Genomic DNA, 20,056 nt, shown 5'->3' on the forward strand with positions numbered 1-20,056 from the left:
AAAGTGGCTAAAACCAGAAACCCCAAAGTAAGACAGTCTGGGTGGGCACCTCATTAACCATGCAAGCTTGGGCTAGTTAACTTCTCTATGCCCCCAATTCTTCGTCTGTAAAGTGGGGGCAGTAGTCATCATTTTGATAACTCTTCCATAGTGTTATATGCCAGGCACTGTTGTAAGAGTTTTATGTATATTTACTCTTCAGTCTTCATGGCAGGCCTGTAGAGGTAGGTGTGGTGAGGATTGAGTGAGTGAGTAAATACACATAAAGCCCTTAGAATCGTGCTTGGCACGTGGTAAACACTCGATAACACTGCAGTTATTCATGTTATCATATTATTCTACATGAATGAGGGAAAGTCAAAGCCCCCAGAAGTCAAAGCCTCCTGTTTCTAGCCTGTAAACGCCTCCACAAACATCTCCAGAGGTTTCTGAGGATGTGAGAGGATTCAGACTCGCCTGGCTTGAATGTCAGCTCCACGAGGAGAGGGGTGCAGCGGTGAACAGACTCCACAGTAGACCCTCAGGAAATATTTGTCAAATGAAACAATGAAAGGGAATTCCCTGGGTGTCTGGTGGTTAGGACTTGGCGCTTTCACTGCAGAGGGTGCGGGTTCAATCCCTGGTCGGATAACTAAGATCCCGCAAACCACATAGCACGGCCAAAGAAGAGAAAAAAAAAGGATCGATGAAGTATTGGGGCCAACTCCCCATGAGTATCAGTTCCTTCTAAGACATCCTGACCCAGTGGCCACCCACCCTCTGCTTGTGCATCTCACACAGTGGGGTGGTCACCACCCCCTGAGGCAGCGTTCTCCTTCTGGATGAAAGGCCCTGTCACTTCCACTCTGGAGTCCAGGCTCTGCTCTCCAACGTGGAAGGTGGTGAGCCTCTCTGAACCTCCCCGGGGCCAAAGAGGGAGGATTTCCAGACTGAGTGTCTTGTCATCTCTCCCTGCTTCTACCCTTGACTCCCTTGTTAAGAAGCTCCATCTGATCTTGTTCTACCTCCACTCAAAACCCTCCAGGGGCTTCCAGCTCAGAGGACAAGCTAAGGTCCCTTCACGGCCAGTGAGGCCTTCTACAAGGCCACCTCCCCCTGCCAACCGCTCTCTTTCCATCCCTGAGCGAGACACACTAAAAGCCCCTGACAGTTTCTGTTTTTATTGGTCAAGAATGCTTTACAAAATCCACACACACGCATCCACACACACTCACACACCAGATGCCTGCCCTGGCTTGGCCACCCCCTGCCCCGCTCTCTCCTGGAATCAGACCTTCCTGACCTCACCCAGGGATGCCACCTGGCAGCCCCACCAGGCTACCAGTGGAGGAGCAGAGAGAAGGAACCTCCTTTTCTGCTTCCCTGCTTAGAAACAGAGGCCTGTGCCGGACCTGTGGGGGGAGCAGGTGGGAGGGACAAGGAAGCATCGTCCTCTTCTCTCTTTCAAACTCCCTGAGTTGCCAGCTTAGGCCCCCAAGCGCCACAGCTGCTAAGGCCTCGGGATCCTCTTCTAGTTGAAGCTTTCCCATCTCCATTTTGCAGACCGGGGGAGGATGAGCCCCCCAGGTTACAGCATTAGTTGCTATAGTAGAGCAGGGACTGGAACTCAGTTCTTCCTGGCTTCCAGGAGATCGAAAGAAACCCTGCTTGACAGCCAGGACCCAGGGCAGGAGGAGGGGAGCACCCAGGGAAAGCAGCCCAGGCCCGCTGAGTGAGCAGCAGGGTCTGGCCAGCACTATAAAGATTTGCCAAGGGTGCCCTCTGTGACTGCCCGGGTGGCTTGCTCGGGTATACAGTCCGGGTCCGTCAGGATACTGGTAGATGTACTCAGCTGGCGTAGGGAGTTCAGAACAGCTGGGGAAAGAGAGAGAGAGGGAGAGACACTTTCTAGGGTCAGGGCCCTACCCTTGGATGTTGAAGAGAAAGGGATCCGGGGAGGGGAGGTACTAGTTAGCAAGACTGTCAGTCTGCCCCTCTTAGGACCTCTGTCTGCAGGTGTCCTGGTGGCCCATCTGGGGGTATGGTGGGGAAGGACAAAACCCTAGGCTATACTGAAGGCAGGATGGAGCTGGGGTCTGAGTAGGGTGGAACCCCCTGCCCTGAGGCTTGGACACTCTGCTGGGCAGGCAGGTGGCTCACATACTTGGTCGGAGAGCAGGCAGAGAGCAGTACTGGTCCAACCAGGCCAGTGAGGTCTGGCGGAGGCTCTGCAGGCTTGCTGTAGACACCATCCCATTGAAGGACTCGAACAGAGGCCGGATGAGGATGCTGAACTGGACTCAGGTCAAGGAACAGGCCTGCCATCCAGCTGGTACTTCACCCACTTCACAGGTAGCCCTGACATCTGGCCACTGTCCAGTCTTGAACCCCAAGAACCCCTACTGCAGCCGCCCTCCCATCCTGCCAAGGCCCTCCCAGCTCTCCAGCTCTCAGCCCCCTCCCCCAGCTCCTCCATGGCCTTCCTTCTGGGCTGGACTATCCCCCATCCCTGGGTTTCCTGCCCTGGCTTAGTCAAGGACTTGACCAGGTAAGGGAGTGAGAGATTCGATGTCTTCCCAAGGGCCCACCCCAGTCGTGTTACTCCGAGTTTAGGTTCTTCCAAACTGCCCCTGGGATTTAATGAGAGCAGGGCTACGGTCCCCTCACCCAGGGGCTCCCCCTCCGTTTCCCTCTGCTCCCAGTCCATCACTGGGCAACGCTGCTGGGCAAGATGCCAGGGGCCTGGCAAGAGGGGGTGGAATGTGAGCCCCTTTCCCTGGGAACAGCTCTGAGACCCTGCCTGGCCTGGGGAGCTGATCCTGCATCAGGCACAGCCTGGTCTGGCTGCAGCGCTCATCCCCGCCGCTGGCGGAGCTAGGATACTACCCAGAACTTCCAGTTATGCAGCGTGCGGGTCCGGACGTAGTCATCAAACATGTCTCGCATTTGGTCGAACCGCTGGTGTGTGATGGGCACGCCGGTAGCAGGCAGCTGCTGCTGGCACAGGCTGGGGGCACGGGGCGGGTCAGGGCGGGGAGTCAGGCAGCAGGCCCGCCCCCCACCCGCTGCCTGCAGGTCCCCCACCACCCACCTGATGGCGGCATTGAGCTCCTCGATCTGGTCCCGGAGCTGCTGGGCCTCCTCCTGCTTGGCGGCGCGCTCCTGCTGCAGCATGGCGATGTACTCGGCCGTCTTCTGCAGCGTGGCGGCTTTGCTCACCTACGGCGGCACCAGGGTGGGCGCAGGTACTGGAGGCCCCCTCCCCGCCCCCCGCCCCCCCCCGGGACCCACTGAGCACTGGGATGGGAGGAGGCAGCCGGGTGTGTGGAGGGCCCAGGGGTTTGGTCTGGCGGGGGGGCAGGGGGGTGCCCACGAAGGGGCCCCGTGGCTCTGGGCTGCCAGCCTGGGCTGGGGGCTCACCTTGAGGTTGGGCTGCGTGCTGAGGGTGCCCACCAGCCCGTGCAGCGTGTCAAACCCCAGCTTGATATTGAAGCGCCGCTTCTGCTCTGCAGAGATGTGTGTGATGCGCCGGTTTTCGGTCTGCGGGGGGGAGGGGGGAAGCGGGCAGAAAACGGGGTGAGCCTAGGAGGGAGTGCCGGAGGGCCTGGGGGGAGCAAACAGATCTTAGTGTGAGGACTGGTGCCACCTTGCTGTCTGGACGGCCCCGGCTTAGGATGGGTTGAGGGGGAGAGATGCGGATGCTCGGGGTCCCCGGGCCCGGCAGGGAGTTGAGCTCCCCAGACAGCCGCCGCTCACCACCTGTGTCAGGGACTGACAGACCCACAGACAGACCGACACGGGGGAGAGGGTCCCATGGCCCTGTCCCTCTCCTCCTGGCCCCGGATGTTGTCCCCCTTCTTCCTTCGCCTCCCTCCCGCCCGCAGAGTCCCCCAACCCCTGCAACCCCTCTTTACCGCTGGGTGCTGGGGGTGAGAGCCGCTCCGCTTTGGGGACAATCAGGGCCCTGGGAGGGGCCCGCGTGGCCGGGCCCGCAGGTGGTCGGGGCGGTGTGGGGGTCGGGGTCGGGGGAAAGAAGGTGCAGGGGAACTCGGGGACTGTCTCCTGCTGGGGTGGAGGAGGGTGGGGAGTCAGGGTGAAGCCCCAGGGCTCACCCCCACCTCCCGGTGGCCGCCATCTCACCGGGGACCCTGGGGACCGGAGGAGGGCGCTGGACACAGGTGGTGGCTCCAGGGCTTGCTCGGGCTTGGCTGCGCACAGACAGAACTTTGAGGGCTGCTGGGGCCCCCATCCCATCATCTCCAAAGACCCCATCCCTCCCTCCCCGACAGCCCACACCCCTTTCGGGTTCAGGGCCCAGGTCCCTCATTCCTCGCCCTCCTGCCCCCTGGCTGCGCCTGCCCCTGAACCTGCACCCTCTAATCCCACGGGCTCCCCACTTCCACCTTTGGCCCCCATGTCCCCTTCCCGACGCACCTGCTGTGAGCAGCTGTGTGAGGCAGGGGTTGTTGCCCCCAGCAGAGGCAGCGGGGCCGGCAGTGGCTGGGGCCAAGGTGGGGGCGCCGGGCTTTCGCCCCCTAGGGCACGGGGTAGGGGGCTTGCCTCTGGGCCGGGTGCCTCGGGGCGCCACGAAGTGAGGCCCAAACGGGGGCTCTGAATACCCCGAGGGTAGAAGGTCTACGGGCAAGGGGGCGGGGGCAGGGCCCGGACCCGGCTGGGGGGTAGGTGCGAAGGCTGTGGGGGCAGACAGTGGGGACACTCCCGGGCCAGGAGGGACAGTAGGGAAAGGGAATCTGGGGGAGAAGAGAGGCTCTTCCGGCAGCAGGGCGCGCGGCAGCAGCGGGGCCGCGGGAGGGAAGGGCGGTGGGGGACAGGGCTCCAGGCCAAGCCCCTTGGCAGGGCTGCGGTACTGGAGGAGGCGTGGGGGTGCGGGAGTGGGTGGGAGCTCGGGCTTGGGGTCCTCAGGAAGGAGGAAATCGGAGCTCAGGAAGACACTGGAGTCCAGAGGGCCAGGGCAGCTGCTCCGAGCCTGGATGGGGGACAGAGAGCAGGGGAGAGCACTGGCCTTTCTGAGGCCGCCCAGGCAGCCTCTTGCCCTGGCTGAGCTCTGGGACTGGGCACTGGGAGAGATGGGAGAAGAGGTCCCTGGCCTCAGACACACACACCAGGGAAATGAAAGTCTAGTGAGGGAAGGAGTGGACACATTCATGCACAGATTAGGCATGAGAGAGAGCATCAGTCTTCCTGCCCGCCCACTCGTTCACCAAATAACTTACCAACCCATCCATCCATCCATCCATCCATCCATCCATCCATCCATCCTTCCATCCATCTGTCCATCCGTCCATCCATTCACCTACCTATCTATTCTCTCATCTATGAGCTAGCCCAACTGGCCTTTCCACCAGCCCACTAGGTACTAACCCACTCACCAATCCATCCAACCATCTATACTTCCTTCACTCACCCACCAATCCACCCACCGTCCATCCATCTATCCACTATCTGTATATTCACCAGCTGCATATCCATCCACCAGCCCATTTATTGATCAACCAAACTACTTATTCATTTACGAATCCATCCATGAGTGCATCCGTCCAACCAACCACTCACTTACGTATATATACACCAACCATGTAAGCATCTACCCCCATCTACAACCCAGCCATCCATTCTCCAACACACCCATCCATCCATGCGTGCTCCCACTCACTCACTTGCTCAGTCACTGGGCAACCATTTACCCAGTGCTGTTAATGTGCTTGAACGGTGCTAAGTATGGGAAGATGCAGTGGTGAGTGAAGCACAGCCCTGCCAGCAAGGAGCTCACCGCCTAGTCCAGGAGAGAGACCTCTCAAACAGTGAACTATCCTAGTGCCTGAAAACACTGATGATGGAGGGAAAAAGCAACTAGCCTAGCATCAGGGGGGCAATATCTGAATCGGGCCTGGGAGTTTCTGAGCCAAAATGATAGAGTCACAGCTTCCTAAAGGCACACGGTCAGCTTCTGCCTCCGTGCTTCCGTTCACGCTTCTCCTCCCCATCCTGCGTGCCCTCTACGGGTCTCTTCTTCTGCCCAAACCCAACTCATTCACTAAGGCCCAGAACAGCCCCCTCTTCCAGGAAGCCTTCCACAAGCAACCCAGCTCCACGCTCCCCTGTCAGGCCCCCTCCCACAACCATCCTGTCTGTGCTGCTTCACGGGGGTCCTTCCTCCCCAGCTGAACAGTGCCCTCCTGGAGCGCAGGGAGGGGGTCTTTCTCCCCTTCTGGTCTCTCTCGGTGGACCGAGCATACTCAGGAAGTCCCCTGAATACCCCCTGGGCGTGGGCAGGTGGAGCTGGGCAGGGCTGGGTGGGGCGGGGCGAGCTCACCTGCAGGCGGTTATGCCCCGAGAGGTGGGCCACGCCCGCGCAGGCAGAGGGCACCTCCGAGCCCAGGATCCCACTGCTGAGGACCTGAGGGTCAGCCATGGGGCCGAAGCTGGGGGGCTCCGGGAAGCCTGAAGGTGTAGGCGTCTGTGGGGGGCGGTAGTTGGTGAAGAAATCTGTAATTCAGACACACAGGGTTAAGGCCAGGGCTGGAAGCAGTGGGCTGGCCCTGTCCCCAGGCTGGGCTGGCGGTGGGGTGGGGGCCGGTGAGGGAGGGGGGCCTTCCACAGGAGATTGTGAAACTGGGAGAGTTTCTGTCTCACTCAGGGGAAGCAGCAGCAGTGGCTCGGGTGGGACGGGCCTGAGTGGGAGACAGCAGGGGACTGCGTGGGGGTGTCCGCGGGACCCCAGGAAGCAGCTCTCCCACCGAGCCCCGACACTGGCTCCTGAGGACCCCTCCCCCATCCCCAGGCCTTGTCTACCCCTGTTACCAGCGCTGCTGGGGACTGGGGGGTGGTACTAGAGAGTGCCAGGGAGGGAAAGGGTGGGGTCCAAGGGGAGGAGGTCTAGGCTGGGGAAGGGCATGGGGTGTCAGGAGTTCACGGAGTGAGTTAGGGGTGAGACGGGTCAGAAGGTCAGTGGGTCGGGGACAAGCTGGGTTTGTTGGAAGGTCAACGGGTAGGGCTGCAAGGATAGATAGAGCCCAGGAGTGGGGGTGAAGGGGCTAAGGCGGTCAGAGCAGGGGTCAGAGGATGGGCTCAGAGTAGGGGCAGGAGTGAGGGGGTGCCAGAAGGCCTGGAGGTGTTGGTGGGGAGGCGGGCAGCCAGATTGAGGTGCGGGTTGTGTAAGCCCCAGGCTATTCTGGTTTTGGGAAGCAGCTGCCTGCGGCCTAACCACATCCCGGGCCTGGGCGCCGCCCGCCCACCCGCTCCCTTCCGGGCACCTTTCTCTGACCCTGAGCCGCCTTCTGTCTGCACCAGCTCCCGAGGCCTCCTGGTCTGGTCAGACGCGACCCCACCAGCCTTGGACGGACCCCGGCCCCCCGGCCAAGACAGTCGGTCAGGCCTTTCTCCCGGGGGCCCCTTGAAGGGAACCCAGGAGTGGGATAAGCCTGTGTCAACCCGCGAGCCTGACGGTCTTACGGTGAATCTCATGTGACTGTGAGGCCCATGCATGGCTGGGCGGCCGGCTCTGCGTGGGCCAGTCTCACGCAGGGCCTGTCTGTCTGCCTCCCTGTGTGTCCGCCCCACTGTCTGTAGCTCTGTCTGAGTCTGTGTGCGCCTGCCCTGGGGTGAGGTGCTCAGCGTGTACGTCTGCCCTGTGCCCACATCTGTGTGTGTCTGTGTGTCTTGCTCAGCCACGAGGTCAGAGGGGCCTTCTCGCTGTTCTCCTGCTTCCCTTCAACAGAAGGGCTAGGTGGCGGCGGGGAGCGGCCACTGATCCCCCAGCCCCAGCCCCCAGGGACCGTGGGCCTCGTCACGTACCCCAGGCTGCTCAGGGCTGCGGAGTGGGTCCTGCCCACTGTGCCACCCACTCCCCAGGGTCCGGCGGGGCTCCCGGAGCAGCAAGCCCCGCTCAGCCCGAGTAACCACGTCCCCCGACCGCAGCTTGTCCCCACCCTACCGTGGCAGAAGTCACCTCCTGGCCCCAGCCACTCACAGAGCCCTCCCAACCTGTCTCCCCCCCCCACGGACCTGCCATCCCCTGGCTGAGCCCCTCTCCTGCCCCTCGCCTCCCTGAGCGCCACCCCCCAGCCTCGCCCCCCTCGCTGAGCCCCCTCCAACAAACCTCCTCCCTCCAGGGAGTTACGGCCCCCTCACGGGGTTTCCTCTCAAGTGAGGAGCTCTTGGGGACAAAGTGGCAGCCCTGATGGCCCTGGTGCTCCCTGCCCTCCCAGTTCACAGGGCGCTTGAGGGGACCACGCTGGCCCCCTCCCTGCGTGACCCACACCCCCTACCATAGGTTGCCCTCGCTGGCCCCCACTCCGGCAGCCGCCGCGCACTGAGAGAAGTCGCTTCCTAGCTCCAGTCGGTCAGGTTTTGCCCAGAGCCTGGGGTGGGGGCGGCTGGGCTCCTACCTGGGGCAGGGGTCTGTGTGCCCAGACAGGGCCGCTGCCCTCGCAGGCTGGTCTGCTCCCAGGGCACTGCCATCAACACTTCTGCCCCGCAGCCCCCACCCCACCCCCACCCCTGCCTGGGTGGGGGTGGTTCCTCATTCCCTAGTCCCCGCCCCATAGGCCTCCACCTCTTAAATGACAGGCCCAGGACCCTGTCAGTTAGGAAGGAGTGGAGGGGTCACCCAAACCAAGCCTTCATCCCGGGAACCCCCTTTCTGCCCCAAGGCCTCCGCTAAGACAGGCGGAGCCTCCATGTCTGACCCCCAGCAGGGCCCCGGAGTCCCCTAAGTGTGTGACTGTCAGGAGACGTCTCCAAGGTCTAAGTGAAGCAGTATGGGAAATAGGCTGCTATGGAGACACAAAGAGACCATCGTCCACACGTGCTATACACACGATACCTCTGGAGGGACACGAGAAACCAGTGACTGGTGGCCCAGGGGCTCAAGAGAGGGAGACAGGGCAAAGGGCTACTTTAAAGAATGCTTTATAAGATATGATTCCTGAGATTTTCTTAAGAATAACATAGGAGGGGAGAAGTGGGTGAGGTCTAGATGAAATAAAAATGGCCAGGAGTTGATAAATGTTGACGCCGGTGAGGGTGCCAGGAGGGTTCACCGCACTGCTCTCTCTCCTTACCTGTGTGTATGCTCAAAATGTTCTTTAGTTTTTTTAAATGAATTATATAAATGCTAATAAATAGAACCTAACAAAGGACAGGGATCAAAGTCCCTGTCTCCCCTGAGAGTGTCCCAGCATCTACTGCTTTCCTAGGCGCTCCCCAGAGCCTGCAGCTTCAATGCTCCTGGTCCTGTTCCCTGATAGATCCCCTGTCTGTCTTGCTCTCACCTGAGGCCACACCAGCTGCATCCCAAAGCCCGACAGAGGGAGACCAGGAAGATCCCTCAGAAGTCACCCAGATCATCCGCCTGCCCAGAGGGACCTGGGACAGGCCTGAGGTCTCAATCACACTGGGGCTTTCTTCCCACTGACCGTGGCCATCCACCCACCCAGGGTGAGGGGCCTGCCCTACCTGAGATCTCCATGAAGTCATCCAGGCTGGGCTGTAGAGGCGTCAGGTCCGGCTGGATCATGTCAGCATTGCCAACATAGGCTGGAGAGGGCAGTGGTGACATCAGCAGCGTCGGGCAGGGTGGAGGGGGGCACCCATGCCCGGCCTTCCTCCCTCGGCTGCCTGGATTCCCTCAGGCCTCCCTTCCCTGCCGCAGCCCCTCACCGTCCTCGGGGGGCAGCTGCAGGGGCGTGGGGCTGGGCTGAGTCATGGTGAAGAGTGTGTCGGAGATGTCGGACAGAAAGCAATCGAGATCCAGAAGCTGCCGCCCGCCGGGCTCCTCCTCCGGGCCCCCCAGCAGCACGGGCACCACGCTGGTGAAGAGCTCCTCGCACCATCGCTCCGGTGGCTGCCACCCCCCTTCCACCTGGGGAGACAGAGCCATCAGCGGCCCCCGGGAGGGCGCCACTGCCCGACTCCTTCCCAGCCTGGAGACACAGGGGTCTCCCACTGCCCCCTGCCGAGGGGATGAAGCGGTCCGCCATCCAGGGGGCCTTCTGAGCAGAGCCCCTCCTCTCCTCTCTCAGGGGGACCCAGATTGCTGCCTGAAGGGCTAAGGTCACCCCACTGGCCTCTGACAACTCCCCCCAGGAGAGAGACTGGGATGGCCTGCTAAAAGAGATGGGGTCTCTTCCTGCCCCTACACGTTCCCCTACCTTGGTCCCCAGTTCTTAGAGCCCTCTGTCCCCCATGCCTCCCCACCACTTGCTCAGTCAACCAGACGGCTTGGGGTCTTCCCACCACTGCGCTCCAAGGCTTTCCTTCCCACGAGGAGAAAAGCTCCGTTAATACACCAGAGGACAGCAGCCACGCCCACTCCCCTCACGTCCACCCTTACCCCACCACCAGCCCCTTGCCCACCCAGAGGGAAGCGTCCATTCTCTGGGTCCAGGGAGCACCCACCTGCTTCGGGGCCAGGAGATCCCCTTCCCTGCTGGACTTACGGAGCTGCAGGAACACACAGAGGCGGACACTGGATCCCTTGCTCCCTCCTCCCTCGCTCCCCGCCAAGACCTCCCCTACTCACGAGCTCCCCCAGATCCACCGGATCCCTCACTACCCCTCAGGAGCTCTCTGGCCCTGGGAGGTAAAGAGGCTGCGAGGAGGCCCTGTAGCCACGAGGTGGCGCTGTCAGCCGGGGTCTTAATCGGAGACCGGGTCGGGGTTGGGGGAGGAGGGGAGCGCCTCCAGGCCTCCTGCAAGAGTGGCCGTGGCCAGCCCTCGCAGGGGAAAGGGCCCCCCACTGACCCGCTTCTTGTAGTAGATGCGCCACTTGTGGTACTCGCGCATCACCACCTCGATGCGCCGCTTCCAGTAATTCCCCTCCAAGACGACGGCCTGGGGAGGGCGGGGAAGGGGACTCAGTGCGAGAGGCAGCACCGACCCCGCCGCCGCTCACCCAGTCTTCCTCTGGGCCAGCCCCTTCCAGCTCAGCGCCGGGAGGGATGGGCAGGAGGGTCCCGGCTTGCTGGGGCGGCAGGTGCTTGGTCCGCGGTCTCAGCTACCTCTGGTTTCCGGTGCTCGTCAGCCTCAGGCCCCTGCAGGGGGGTCACGAAGCCACACACGGGGCTCTTCCTCCGCTCCACATCTGAGAGAGGGGGGCCAGGTCAGGGTTGCCCAGCACCTTCACCTCCCACTCCAAGGGGACTGGGACTCAAGTGCCACAGTATGAAATCCTGCCTGGCCTTCCATGCTCAGATTAAGCCCCAGGAAGCCTTCCTGCCTGCTCTAGCCCTCCCAGATCTCCCTGTTCCATGCGACCCTGTGAAACAAACCTCCCACACCCCACCTGCCCTCTTTGCAGCCTAGTAGATGTGCAGACAATGCTTGCTGAATGGGACTGTGGGGCCACAGGCAGTGAGTTGCCCCAAGACGGTCCTGGTCAGGCTGGTGGGCTAGAGGTCCAGAGTGCTGGTTCCTTGCCTCAGGACGCCCAATTCCATCTCAGAGAACCACCCCGGTCCACTCCAGGCCACCTGCCTGAGCCCTTTGCCTCTCCACTCCCATCCCTGTCTCCAACCCTGATCTCTCTCCAGGCTCCTTTTTGGCCTATAAACAAATTCCAGGCTCTCCTTTACCTCTCAAACCTTCCCCTTCCTTTGCTTCCCAACAAACTACATTTCTTCTCATCACCCCTTTGCTTTCCTCTCAAACTCTGGAAGAGCTGTCACTCACCACCACCACCTCTGCGCCTCCCGGTCGTATCGTCACCTCCTGTACCTCAGCATCTGCCCCCACACCCACCCTGCTGACCCAGCTCCTGGACTCAGGCTCTGGCCCTCCCCAGTCCCGTCCTTGACCTTGGCTGCAGTGCACCCTCCTCCTCCCTAAGCCCTGGGAAGCTTCCCTCTGTTCTCCTGTCTCCCTGACCACTTTTCACTGGCCCTTCTGCCAAGCCTTCACTGGCCCTTCTCCCCCAACCTCTCTCATCCTGCTCCTTTCCAGCTTCAGACCCATCTTCCAGCTGCCTGGGGAACCTCCACTGGGATGTCTCAAAACATCACTCTCAGATGTTTGGGAATTTCCTTCCCAAGCCTGAGCCTCCTCTGGACTGCCAGCACTGCTTCCCAGTCCTCTGGCTCCCCACCATCTCCCAGTGTCCCCATCTAATCCATGGACTAACCCTCTCAATCCCAAGGATATGCGACATTTCTTCCACTGTCTCCTCCCCTCCACCAGACACCTGGTCTGGTGTCATTTCCTCGTCTAGACCTCCTCGACTCCAGCCTCATGCCCTCCTGCCCGTCTTCCTTCTGCAGTCAAGTCAGTTCTTCCTAAAGCACAGCACAGGCCTAAAACCCTCCATGGCTCCCTGAACCTCCAGGATAAAGTCCACACCCCTTAGCTTGGCTTCCAAGCCCTCCGTGACTGGTTCCGCAGCTTCTCCTGCCTTTGCATCTCCTTCACAGGCCCCGCCTTAAAGCCAGACAGCTACCCCCCCGCCCCGCCCCAAAACAGCCCTCTGGTTTTATTCTATGTGTAATGCCTTTCCCTTCCCTCCTCTGCCTCATCCACATCTGCCCGCCCATCAAGATAGCCCAGGTGGCCCCTATTCTAGGAAGCCTTCCCTCGTCTGAAACCCCGTGGTCCCATCTGCCTCACTTTCCACCCTGCCTCGGCCATTTCTCTGCATGCTGGCCTCTCTGCTGGGAGTGAAAGCAGGAGCTGCGCCCTTTAGCCCCAAATCCTCGCATCTAGCCAGAGCTTGGCACACAGCAGGCCTTCAGGACCCTGGGACTCCTCATGCAGTGACTTTTCCTGGCAGTCCTGACAAAGAGGACTTCAAGGGTGTCCATGGGGCCCATCCTGCCTCAGCCCACAGCAAACTTCCTCTGGGACAACTGACACAGAGGAGCGGGGACCACATGAACGAGAAACTTACTGGGACCTTTAGCATCATTTACAAAGTTCTGTCCTAAAGTACATTCTCCAAGACTATCCCTATGGGATTGGGGGTGAGGGTTGTCCTGGTTGCTGAACATGGCTTGGACAGAAAACAAAGGGATGGGTCCTTGGCTGTGTGGACTCCTGCAGGTTAGAGCAAGGAGGATCTCAGAGTGTCTGCTCCTGGCTTCCTAGTGGACGATATGAGCACCAGGAAAGACCAGGCCTGCCCAGGGCCCCCAGAGAGTCAGCGCAGAACAGTCCTGGGCAAGCTCTTCCCTCCCCCATCTGGCAACCGTGTGCTCTGGACGGAAGGGCAGGGATCATGCGGCTTCCTAGGGCTGGGACGTGCTTTATTTAACAATGACAAGTTCATCCATTCATGCAGGCTCCTAGCCCTTGCAACTATGCTGGGATAGACGCTGGGACAGGGGACCCATGGATGAATCAGGGATGAATCTCCCAGTTTAGTGGGAGAGACAAGGAAAGCGCACCCGTTATATGAGCTAAAGCAAAAGGTGGAGAGTCTGCCCATGAGAGTCTGCGCAGTGTTCTGGGAGCTCAGAGGAAATCAGGATGATTTGGGGATGTGGAAAAGGAAGGGATCTTGGAGGCCAGGAGCTTGCTCAAGGGTGGCAGGTGTGAGGGGGAGGAGCCAGGCAGCCCTCCAGCAATCCCTCTCTTCCCTCTTTCCTAAAGCCCACCCTCAAACCTTCCATGCTTGGGGAGGAGTCCTGATATTTGTTATAAGCCTGCTGTGGGCTGTTGCTATTATCACAGTAATAGTAATAAATCCCAGAAGCTCACCTTCGGGGAGCCCTTGTGTGTGTCTGGCCCTGTGCTGAGATACGGATTTTCTATCTCACTGAAAACTCACAGCAAACCTCAGCCACAGGATCTAATATGATTCCCACTTTACAGATGAGCAAGCTCCAGCTGGGGGAGGCTAGGGACTTCCCCAAGGTCACAGAGCTAGGGTGTGCTAGAACTTGACTCAGCCCCTCTCTGTCTGACTCAGAACTTGGGGTCCTTCCATCAACTTGTGCCACAATCTGGGTGAGGACCCCTGGGTGGCATCAGAAATTTCTTCTGCAGAGAGAAGGGTTTGCACCCCATCCAGCTTTGAGGGGAAAGGGTAGAGGGTGAAGGGTGGGGGAGGTAGAGACACTTTCTTCCCCTGGCCTATCGGCTTTCTGGTTTGGCCGGGCCGGTCCTGAGCATTCTCAGGCGAGGCCTGGAAGCCAGCCAGCTGGGAGCAGTGGAAGGAGCGCTGGGCTGAGCTGGAGAGCCCTGAACTCCCAACCAGTCATAGCTCTGCTCCTTCTGCGCTCGGTGACCCTGACCAAGACGCTCGCCTTCTGGGCTGCGCTTGCTCACCCATAAAACGGGGCTGATAGAACCTCTCTCCCGGGGTGTTGGGAAGCCGTAAATAAGCTGATTTATGAAGGTGCTGGGCGCGCAGACGAACAGAAACCAAAACCAAACCAAACCCCACTCCTTTTCTCTGCTTGAATGGAATCCAGTGGGGCCAGTACAGAGAATACACTGCGTGATCCCTCCTGTGCTGTGTGTTCCCAACTCAGCTCCGCCTCTGATCCTACAGGAGGACGTTACTGAGCTGGACAAGGTCCAGCACAGGACCGACTGGTCTCTCAGCCTTTGCTGCCCTGCCATGGGGGATAGGTGGGTTTTGTATCCCCAAATGAATGACCGTGACCTCCTCAAGGGTACATGAGTTTCAACTGTCATTTATCAAGCACCAACTTTGTGCCGGGCCTGTTTTATACCTATTAACCCCATGTCAGCCATGAAAGTTAGGACTCTTGGCCTCATTTTTCAGATGAGAGAATGGGTTCAGAGAGGTTAGACAACTTGCCTGCAGTCACACAGCCAGCAAGGGGCAGAAACGGGGTGGGAAACCAGCGCTGGGTGATTCCAGGACCAGAGTCCCTTCCACTTTACCATGTGGCCTCTCTGGGCCCCCTTCCCCCGAAACTCCATGGGGGGCACCTAAGGACTTCAATGGAAGGCTGGTGGGGACCCACCAGGATCTGAGTGTCCCCTCTGCAAAGTGGTGCAAATGGCCCAGATAGTGTGGAATGCCCCTCTCTACCCTGGCGTTTGAGGTACCCAACTACACTAACGGGATGCAGAGTGGACCTTGAACTGTTCCCCAAATCTCAGCCCACTTTAGGACTTCCAAGGGGTGACCCCTGCTGTGCCCAGCTTCACAGTGGAGAGTACACTTTGGGACACATCCCCCAAGACCGTCTGGGTTTAGACGCTATTGAGGGGTCCTGATGCCGGGCACCTGGTCTCCCCCAAAGCACTCTGAGGCTGCTGGCCCTGAGGGCCCTAGGGGGTTCCTGGGGCAGCCCCCGCATCAGCCCTCCTGCTGGGGCCCGTGGTGCCCACTCACACTGGATATACCAGGCCCTCCAGATGGCGTTGTTGAGGCGGATCTTGTCCCGGCACAGCAGCTTGAGGCCTTTGAAATTCTTCCACTTGGGAGAAACCAGCTTGCCACTGTCAGAGGGAGAGGGCTGGGTCAGGGGGCATGGAGAAAGGGGAAAGTTGGAGGGGGCTGGCTCCCCTCTCTTCCCGTGCACTAGGTAATCATCTATTTGGGGCCATTTGAGGGACCCTCCCCCCAAAACCTGCCCCTCACTCTAACCTGCCTGAAATGCCTACCCTGAGAGGCAGACCTGTAAAATACTCTCCCAGGTCCCCACTTAAGGCCTCCGTGTTCTCTGGTGAGACCTGCTGAAACCTGTTTATCAGCTCAGTCCTCAGAACGACAATGCCCAGCGGTCTCACAGGCATCTGTCTCACAGGCTGGCCAAGGAGTGTTCTCTCCCATTTCTTACTTAAGGAAACTGAGGTACAGGAAGTGAAGGGGACATGCCCAAGGTCACATGACATGACAGAGACTCACTCAGGTGCTGCGGCTTTCTCTCCACCTGTCTCACTGGCCCCTGTAGGCTCAGGGGATGGGTAAGATTTGTCTGAGTAGAGAGGGAGCCTCTTCACCAGAGGCAGCCTCCATCTAGCCAGTTGCTGCCTTTTCACCGCCCTTGTGGTATCTGCCCAGTCCAGAATCCCGGGACAGCAATCTGGACTGAACTGGAAGGTGCACCCCTTCCCAGGGGTGTGTGCAAGACGACAGCCACCAGGGCCCAAAGGAAGGCAGCTAGGATGGCGAAGTGATGGGTCCCTGACCCTGACCCTAGTAGTCAATCAAATCCATGAGATGCAAGGGCTCTACCAGGCGAGGGGCTTGACTCTCAGCGTCCGATTGGGCACAGGCCAAGTCTGCCACCCCCGGGGAGCTGACCTAGTCAAGATGTTCAGGGTCTTAGACACCTGCTGGTCCCTCTCTCTTCCTTCCTCCCTCCCTCCTCATGGTTCATAAGCTGGGGTTATACATGAGTCCCCTCTGGCCCACCTTCTCCAACCCTTGCTCACGTGGAAGCCTGAGGCCCCAAGGCTTAGTCTTACAGAATGCCAGACCTGCTCTCTCCAGGGGCCTCTCTCGGTTCCTGGGGGTAAGGGACTGGTGGTTGTCAGCCTGACTCCTGCAGCCCCTTGAGTGCATGGGTCACTGGGTCCCCCTACTCTCTGGTCTCCAAGCTCCTGTGTTTGCTTTGGGGTGGGGGGCACTGCTACCCCCGGGCACAACAGGCCTCATTACCCAAACAGAGTACATGGCCCAAGCACCCAGGCCTGCTGGCTGGCCCCCCTCTCTCCTAAGTTAGATAAACACCATCTGTCTAGTAAGGAGCCATGGAGTGGGGGCACTCTGATACCTCCTGGGCCATCTTCTTTTGTGGCACCTGGGGGGACTCCTGAGTTTGTTGCCGCAGCCTGTATCTAGGCAACCTCCCAGCCCACTCTCATCACCCAGCGCCCTGCCTCCAGCCTCCTTGCCCTCCCTCCTCCATTTCCCTGCTAAGGCTATAGCGTTTGTAGCCAGGCAGGGCTGGGGGAGGTGAGACAGTGACATCCAAGCCCGAGAGGAAAGGATTTGGTCTGTGCTGGACCTGTTGGCTGGGAGGGGAGGAGAGAGGCCCAGCCTGGAGCAAAAAGCTTGTAACCATGGTTCAAGGGATTCTTATGACCAATAGAAATTCTGGGAATCTTGGGGATGGGCTGGGGAAAACTCTGAATGCCCCCCCTTCCCCCCACATATGTACCCTGTGGAAATTCCTTTAGGGTTTCCCTGACAGGGTCCTGCTTGCTCCCCCTCATCCCTGAGGCCATCCTTTCCCTAGCTAGCCAGCTCTGACCATGAACAAGTGTTTTCTTGGAACTTCTAGAACTTGCCTCCCTGAAGCTCCTACTCACAAAATCATGGAGCACAGGCCTCCTCCCAGTGCAGCAGTCCTCTCTGCCCATCCAGCCCTGCTGAGGGTGAAAGCGGACCAGACGTCTGCAGGACCTCCCCCAGGTTAAGCTGGCCAGTTCCTCCCAGCCCCTCTGGACTCCCTGCCTTGCTGTCCCTTCTCATCTACTTACTCTCTTGGGACACCCTGCCTTCTGCAATCCTCTCCCCTCCAAGGAACCCTTATAATTAGGGGTCTTTAAGAGCTAAAACGCTGTCCCAGTCTCAGCCTCAGTTGTGTCCTCTATGGGGGAACTCAAAGACTCCTCTGATGCTGAGCCACTACCATCCCTGGCACGTAGTCCCCCACCTAGGGCGGGCCACAGAGATTGAATATTCTGGGTGTTTAGGGAGAAAGTCCAGCCCTCTCTGCCCCAGCTGTCCCTGAGTGGGGTCACGTCAACTTCCAGTCAGCCTCCTGGTGTGGGCGGTTCTTGGAGTGTGCTCTGTCCCCTGCCTTGCCAGTTCCCCTGAGCCTCCCCTCTTGGTCACCGGGGTCTGGGATGGGGGTGGGCATGGGCCAGCCCGGCCAGAGTGGTGTCTAGTGTAAAGCAGGAAGCTTAAATGGGGAATGGGTGGGAAAAGGGGGGCCCTGGGGGAGCCTGGGGGGCAGGGGTGCCCGCATCCGGTCTCCCATGACCTTAGATGCCCTGTCCCAGGAGGTCCCATGATGTCTGAGGAGGGGAGGGAGGAAAGGGATGGGAATTTGAACTTTCCACACAGGTCTGGATGATCAGATTGCAACAGGACCTGGGCCTGGGGCCAGAGCGTGTGGGCCAAGGTTACAAAGCTTCCAGCCAATGGGGTCGAGGCCGGGCGCCACTGTGGGGGGTGGGCAACACTCCCCCGCAATCCCCACCCCAGCTCTCGCTCCCAGCCAGAGCAAGTCCCGGTTCTCAGAAGAGGAGGAGGCGCCGCAGAGGAAGAGGAATATTTACACAGAGAAAAGATCAAGGCCGGCCGATCCCCCTTTCTCCCTTACGGTCCTCGGTTGATAATTTATCCTGGCCCCTCCGCTCCGGGGAACTTTGCTCCGGGGCCCTGAGCCAAGACCCCGGTTCGCGCCCTCCCCCGGGACACAGGCGTGGAGCTGGGGCCGGGCGCGGCAGGCGAGCTCTGAGACGCGCCAAGCTGGGGTCCCAGGCAACATTAGGCGCTCGGCCTCGCGCGGAGACCCGGGTAGGCGAGCCCAGGCCTCCCGGGGACCAGCCCCGCGCGGGCTGCAGCACCACCCCGCCGGACCACGGCTGGGAAACGGACAGTTGCGCCCCCCGGATCCGCCGGCACCTTCCTCCCGCCACCCTAGACCTAGCAGGTCAGGAACAAGTGGCCCGGCAATTGAGGCGTGCAGGGGGGACGAGAGACGGGGTTTCAGTCGACGTTGGCTATGGATTGGGACAACCATGGGCGCAAGGAGTACCGCGAGGGTGGAAGGACAGAGTGGGCCTGGCCCGGGGCTGCCGCGCTGGGAGTGGAGGGCTGCAGGTTGTCCGGTGGAGCGGCCCCCGGAGTGGAGGGTGGGGAGGTTGGGATGGGCTAGGGTCCTGGGAGGGCAAGGGATGCCCTGGGGGCATTCTTTGGGGGCAGAGGAGTCGGGACGGGGTAGAGAGGCCCGCGGTGGGCCTACGGAGGTCGAGGAGGAGGGCAGGAGGTCCCAGCCCTAGGGAAGGAGTGTTGGTGGTGAGGAGTGGGAACCAGGAGGTGCACAAGCCTGTCGGGGGCCAGTGGGCTAGGCCGGGGTCAGGGGACGCTCCGGGATGGGGAGAGGAGGGTATCCAGGATGTGGCAGGAGTCTCGGAGAGCAGCCGGGACCAAGGCTTGGGGCCGGGTGGGGTGTCCGGGGTCCCAGCACGTGGTCCCGCCACGGAGGGCCGAGGCCGTCGGCCCCGGAGCCGCCCTCACCTGTAGGCCAGGCTCATGCACTCGAAGAGGCGGGTGAGTGTAGGGTCGATGCTGCGCGGCCCGAAGTCGGCGGGCCCCAGGGGCCCCTCCTGGTCGCGCCGCCGGGTCAGCGAGTCGCTGTGCGGCGATGACACCATGAAGTGACCGCTGTGGATGACCTGCGAGCGGAGCAGCCCGCCTGCGCTGCGCCGAGTACACGGGTCCTCTGAGTCTGTGTCTGAGTCCGAATCCGGACTGGGGACGACCCTCGGGCCCTGCAAACCCGCGACCAGACCCGCCAGCGCCCCGGCCTTGGCCATCGCCGCTGCCGCCGCCTCGCCTGCGAGCCGCGCGGCCCGTGTGGCCAGACCGGCTCATTAGCATGTCCCCGCCCTCCTACCCCGATAGGTCGCTCGCGGGGGCGGGGCCTCGTGGCGCGCGGGCGTGGGCGGGGCGGCCTTAAATTAGCATAATCAATGTTCCACGTGTGAGAGCGCTGGGGTGAAGCTCCCGCGAGTCTGGAGTTTGGAAGAAGAGGAGGTCTCTCCCCTCTCGGCTTTACTTATGCTGTGCCTACTTAGAGTACTGGTGGAGCCGCCCCTACTTCACCCAAAAGGGTTCTCAAGAAGAGTCGTTCACACCTGAGCCAGAAAGCGCCTCAGTGCCAGGGATTCCTGCTCCCAGCGGTGGCCTCCCGTGAAGCCCCTCACCTATCTACTGCCCCTCTGCCCTCTCTGATCTCCCGGCTCACATTCCCTCCCTCTCAGTCCTCCACACAGCTGGAAGCACCCACCTCTCCTAAGTCTTCCATGGCGCGACCCCCAGTGAGGTCTCAGTACCTTCAGTCAGCATTCTAATCATCGCTGTACCTGCACAGACGTCCTGGGGGTCACAAGAGTGTGAATCCTGCCTGGC

At 60.5% G+C, this 20,056-nt stretch overlaps 1 protein-coding gene across 1 annotated transcript; it reads right to left on the reverse strand.

Moving 5' to 3' along the window:
- Positions 1 to 2: 2 nt before the first annotated feature.
- On the reverse strand, positions 3 to 19,504 carry MLXIPL (MLX interacting protein like). Its single transcript, XM_057748221.1, is given in 18 exon segments — positions 3 to 631; positions 757 to 1,854; positions 2,144 to 2,273; positions 2,863 to 2,986; positions 3,071 to 3,198; positions 3,400 to 3,519; positions 3,626 to 3,828; positions 3,831 to 4,044; positions 4,120 to 4,187; positions 4,414 to 4,966; positions 6,314 to 6,486; positions 9,457 to 9,537; positions 9,661 to 9,862; positions 10,399 to 10,443; positions 10,744 to 10,833; positions 11,001 to 11,083; positions 15,299 to 15,405; positions 19,163 to 19,504. Coding segments are annotated over 17 exon segments (2,739 nt in total). The 5' UTR covers positions 19,462 to 19,504; the 3' UTR covers positions 3 to 631; positions 757 to 1,735.
- Positions 19,505 to 20,056: the final 552 nt, after the last annotated feature.

This window comes from Hippopotamus amphibius, chromosome 9 (assembly GCF_030028045.1).
Source record: "Hippopotamus amphibius kiboko isolate mHipAmp2 chromosome 9, mHipAmp2.hap2, whole genome shotgun sequence".
In the NCBI taxonomy this organism is placed as follows: Eukaryota; Metazoa; Chordata; class Mammalia; order Artiodactyla; family Hippopotamidae; genus Hippopotamus; species Hippopotamus amphibius.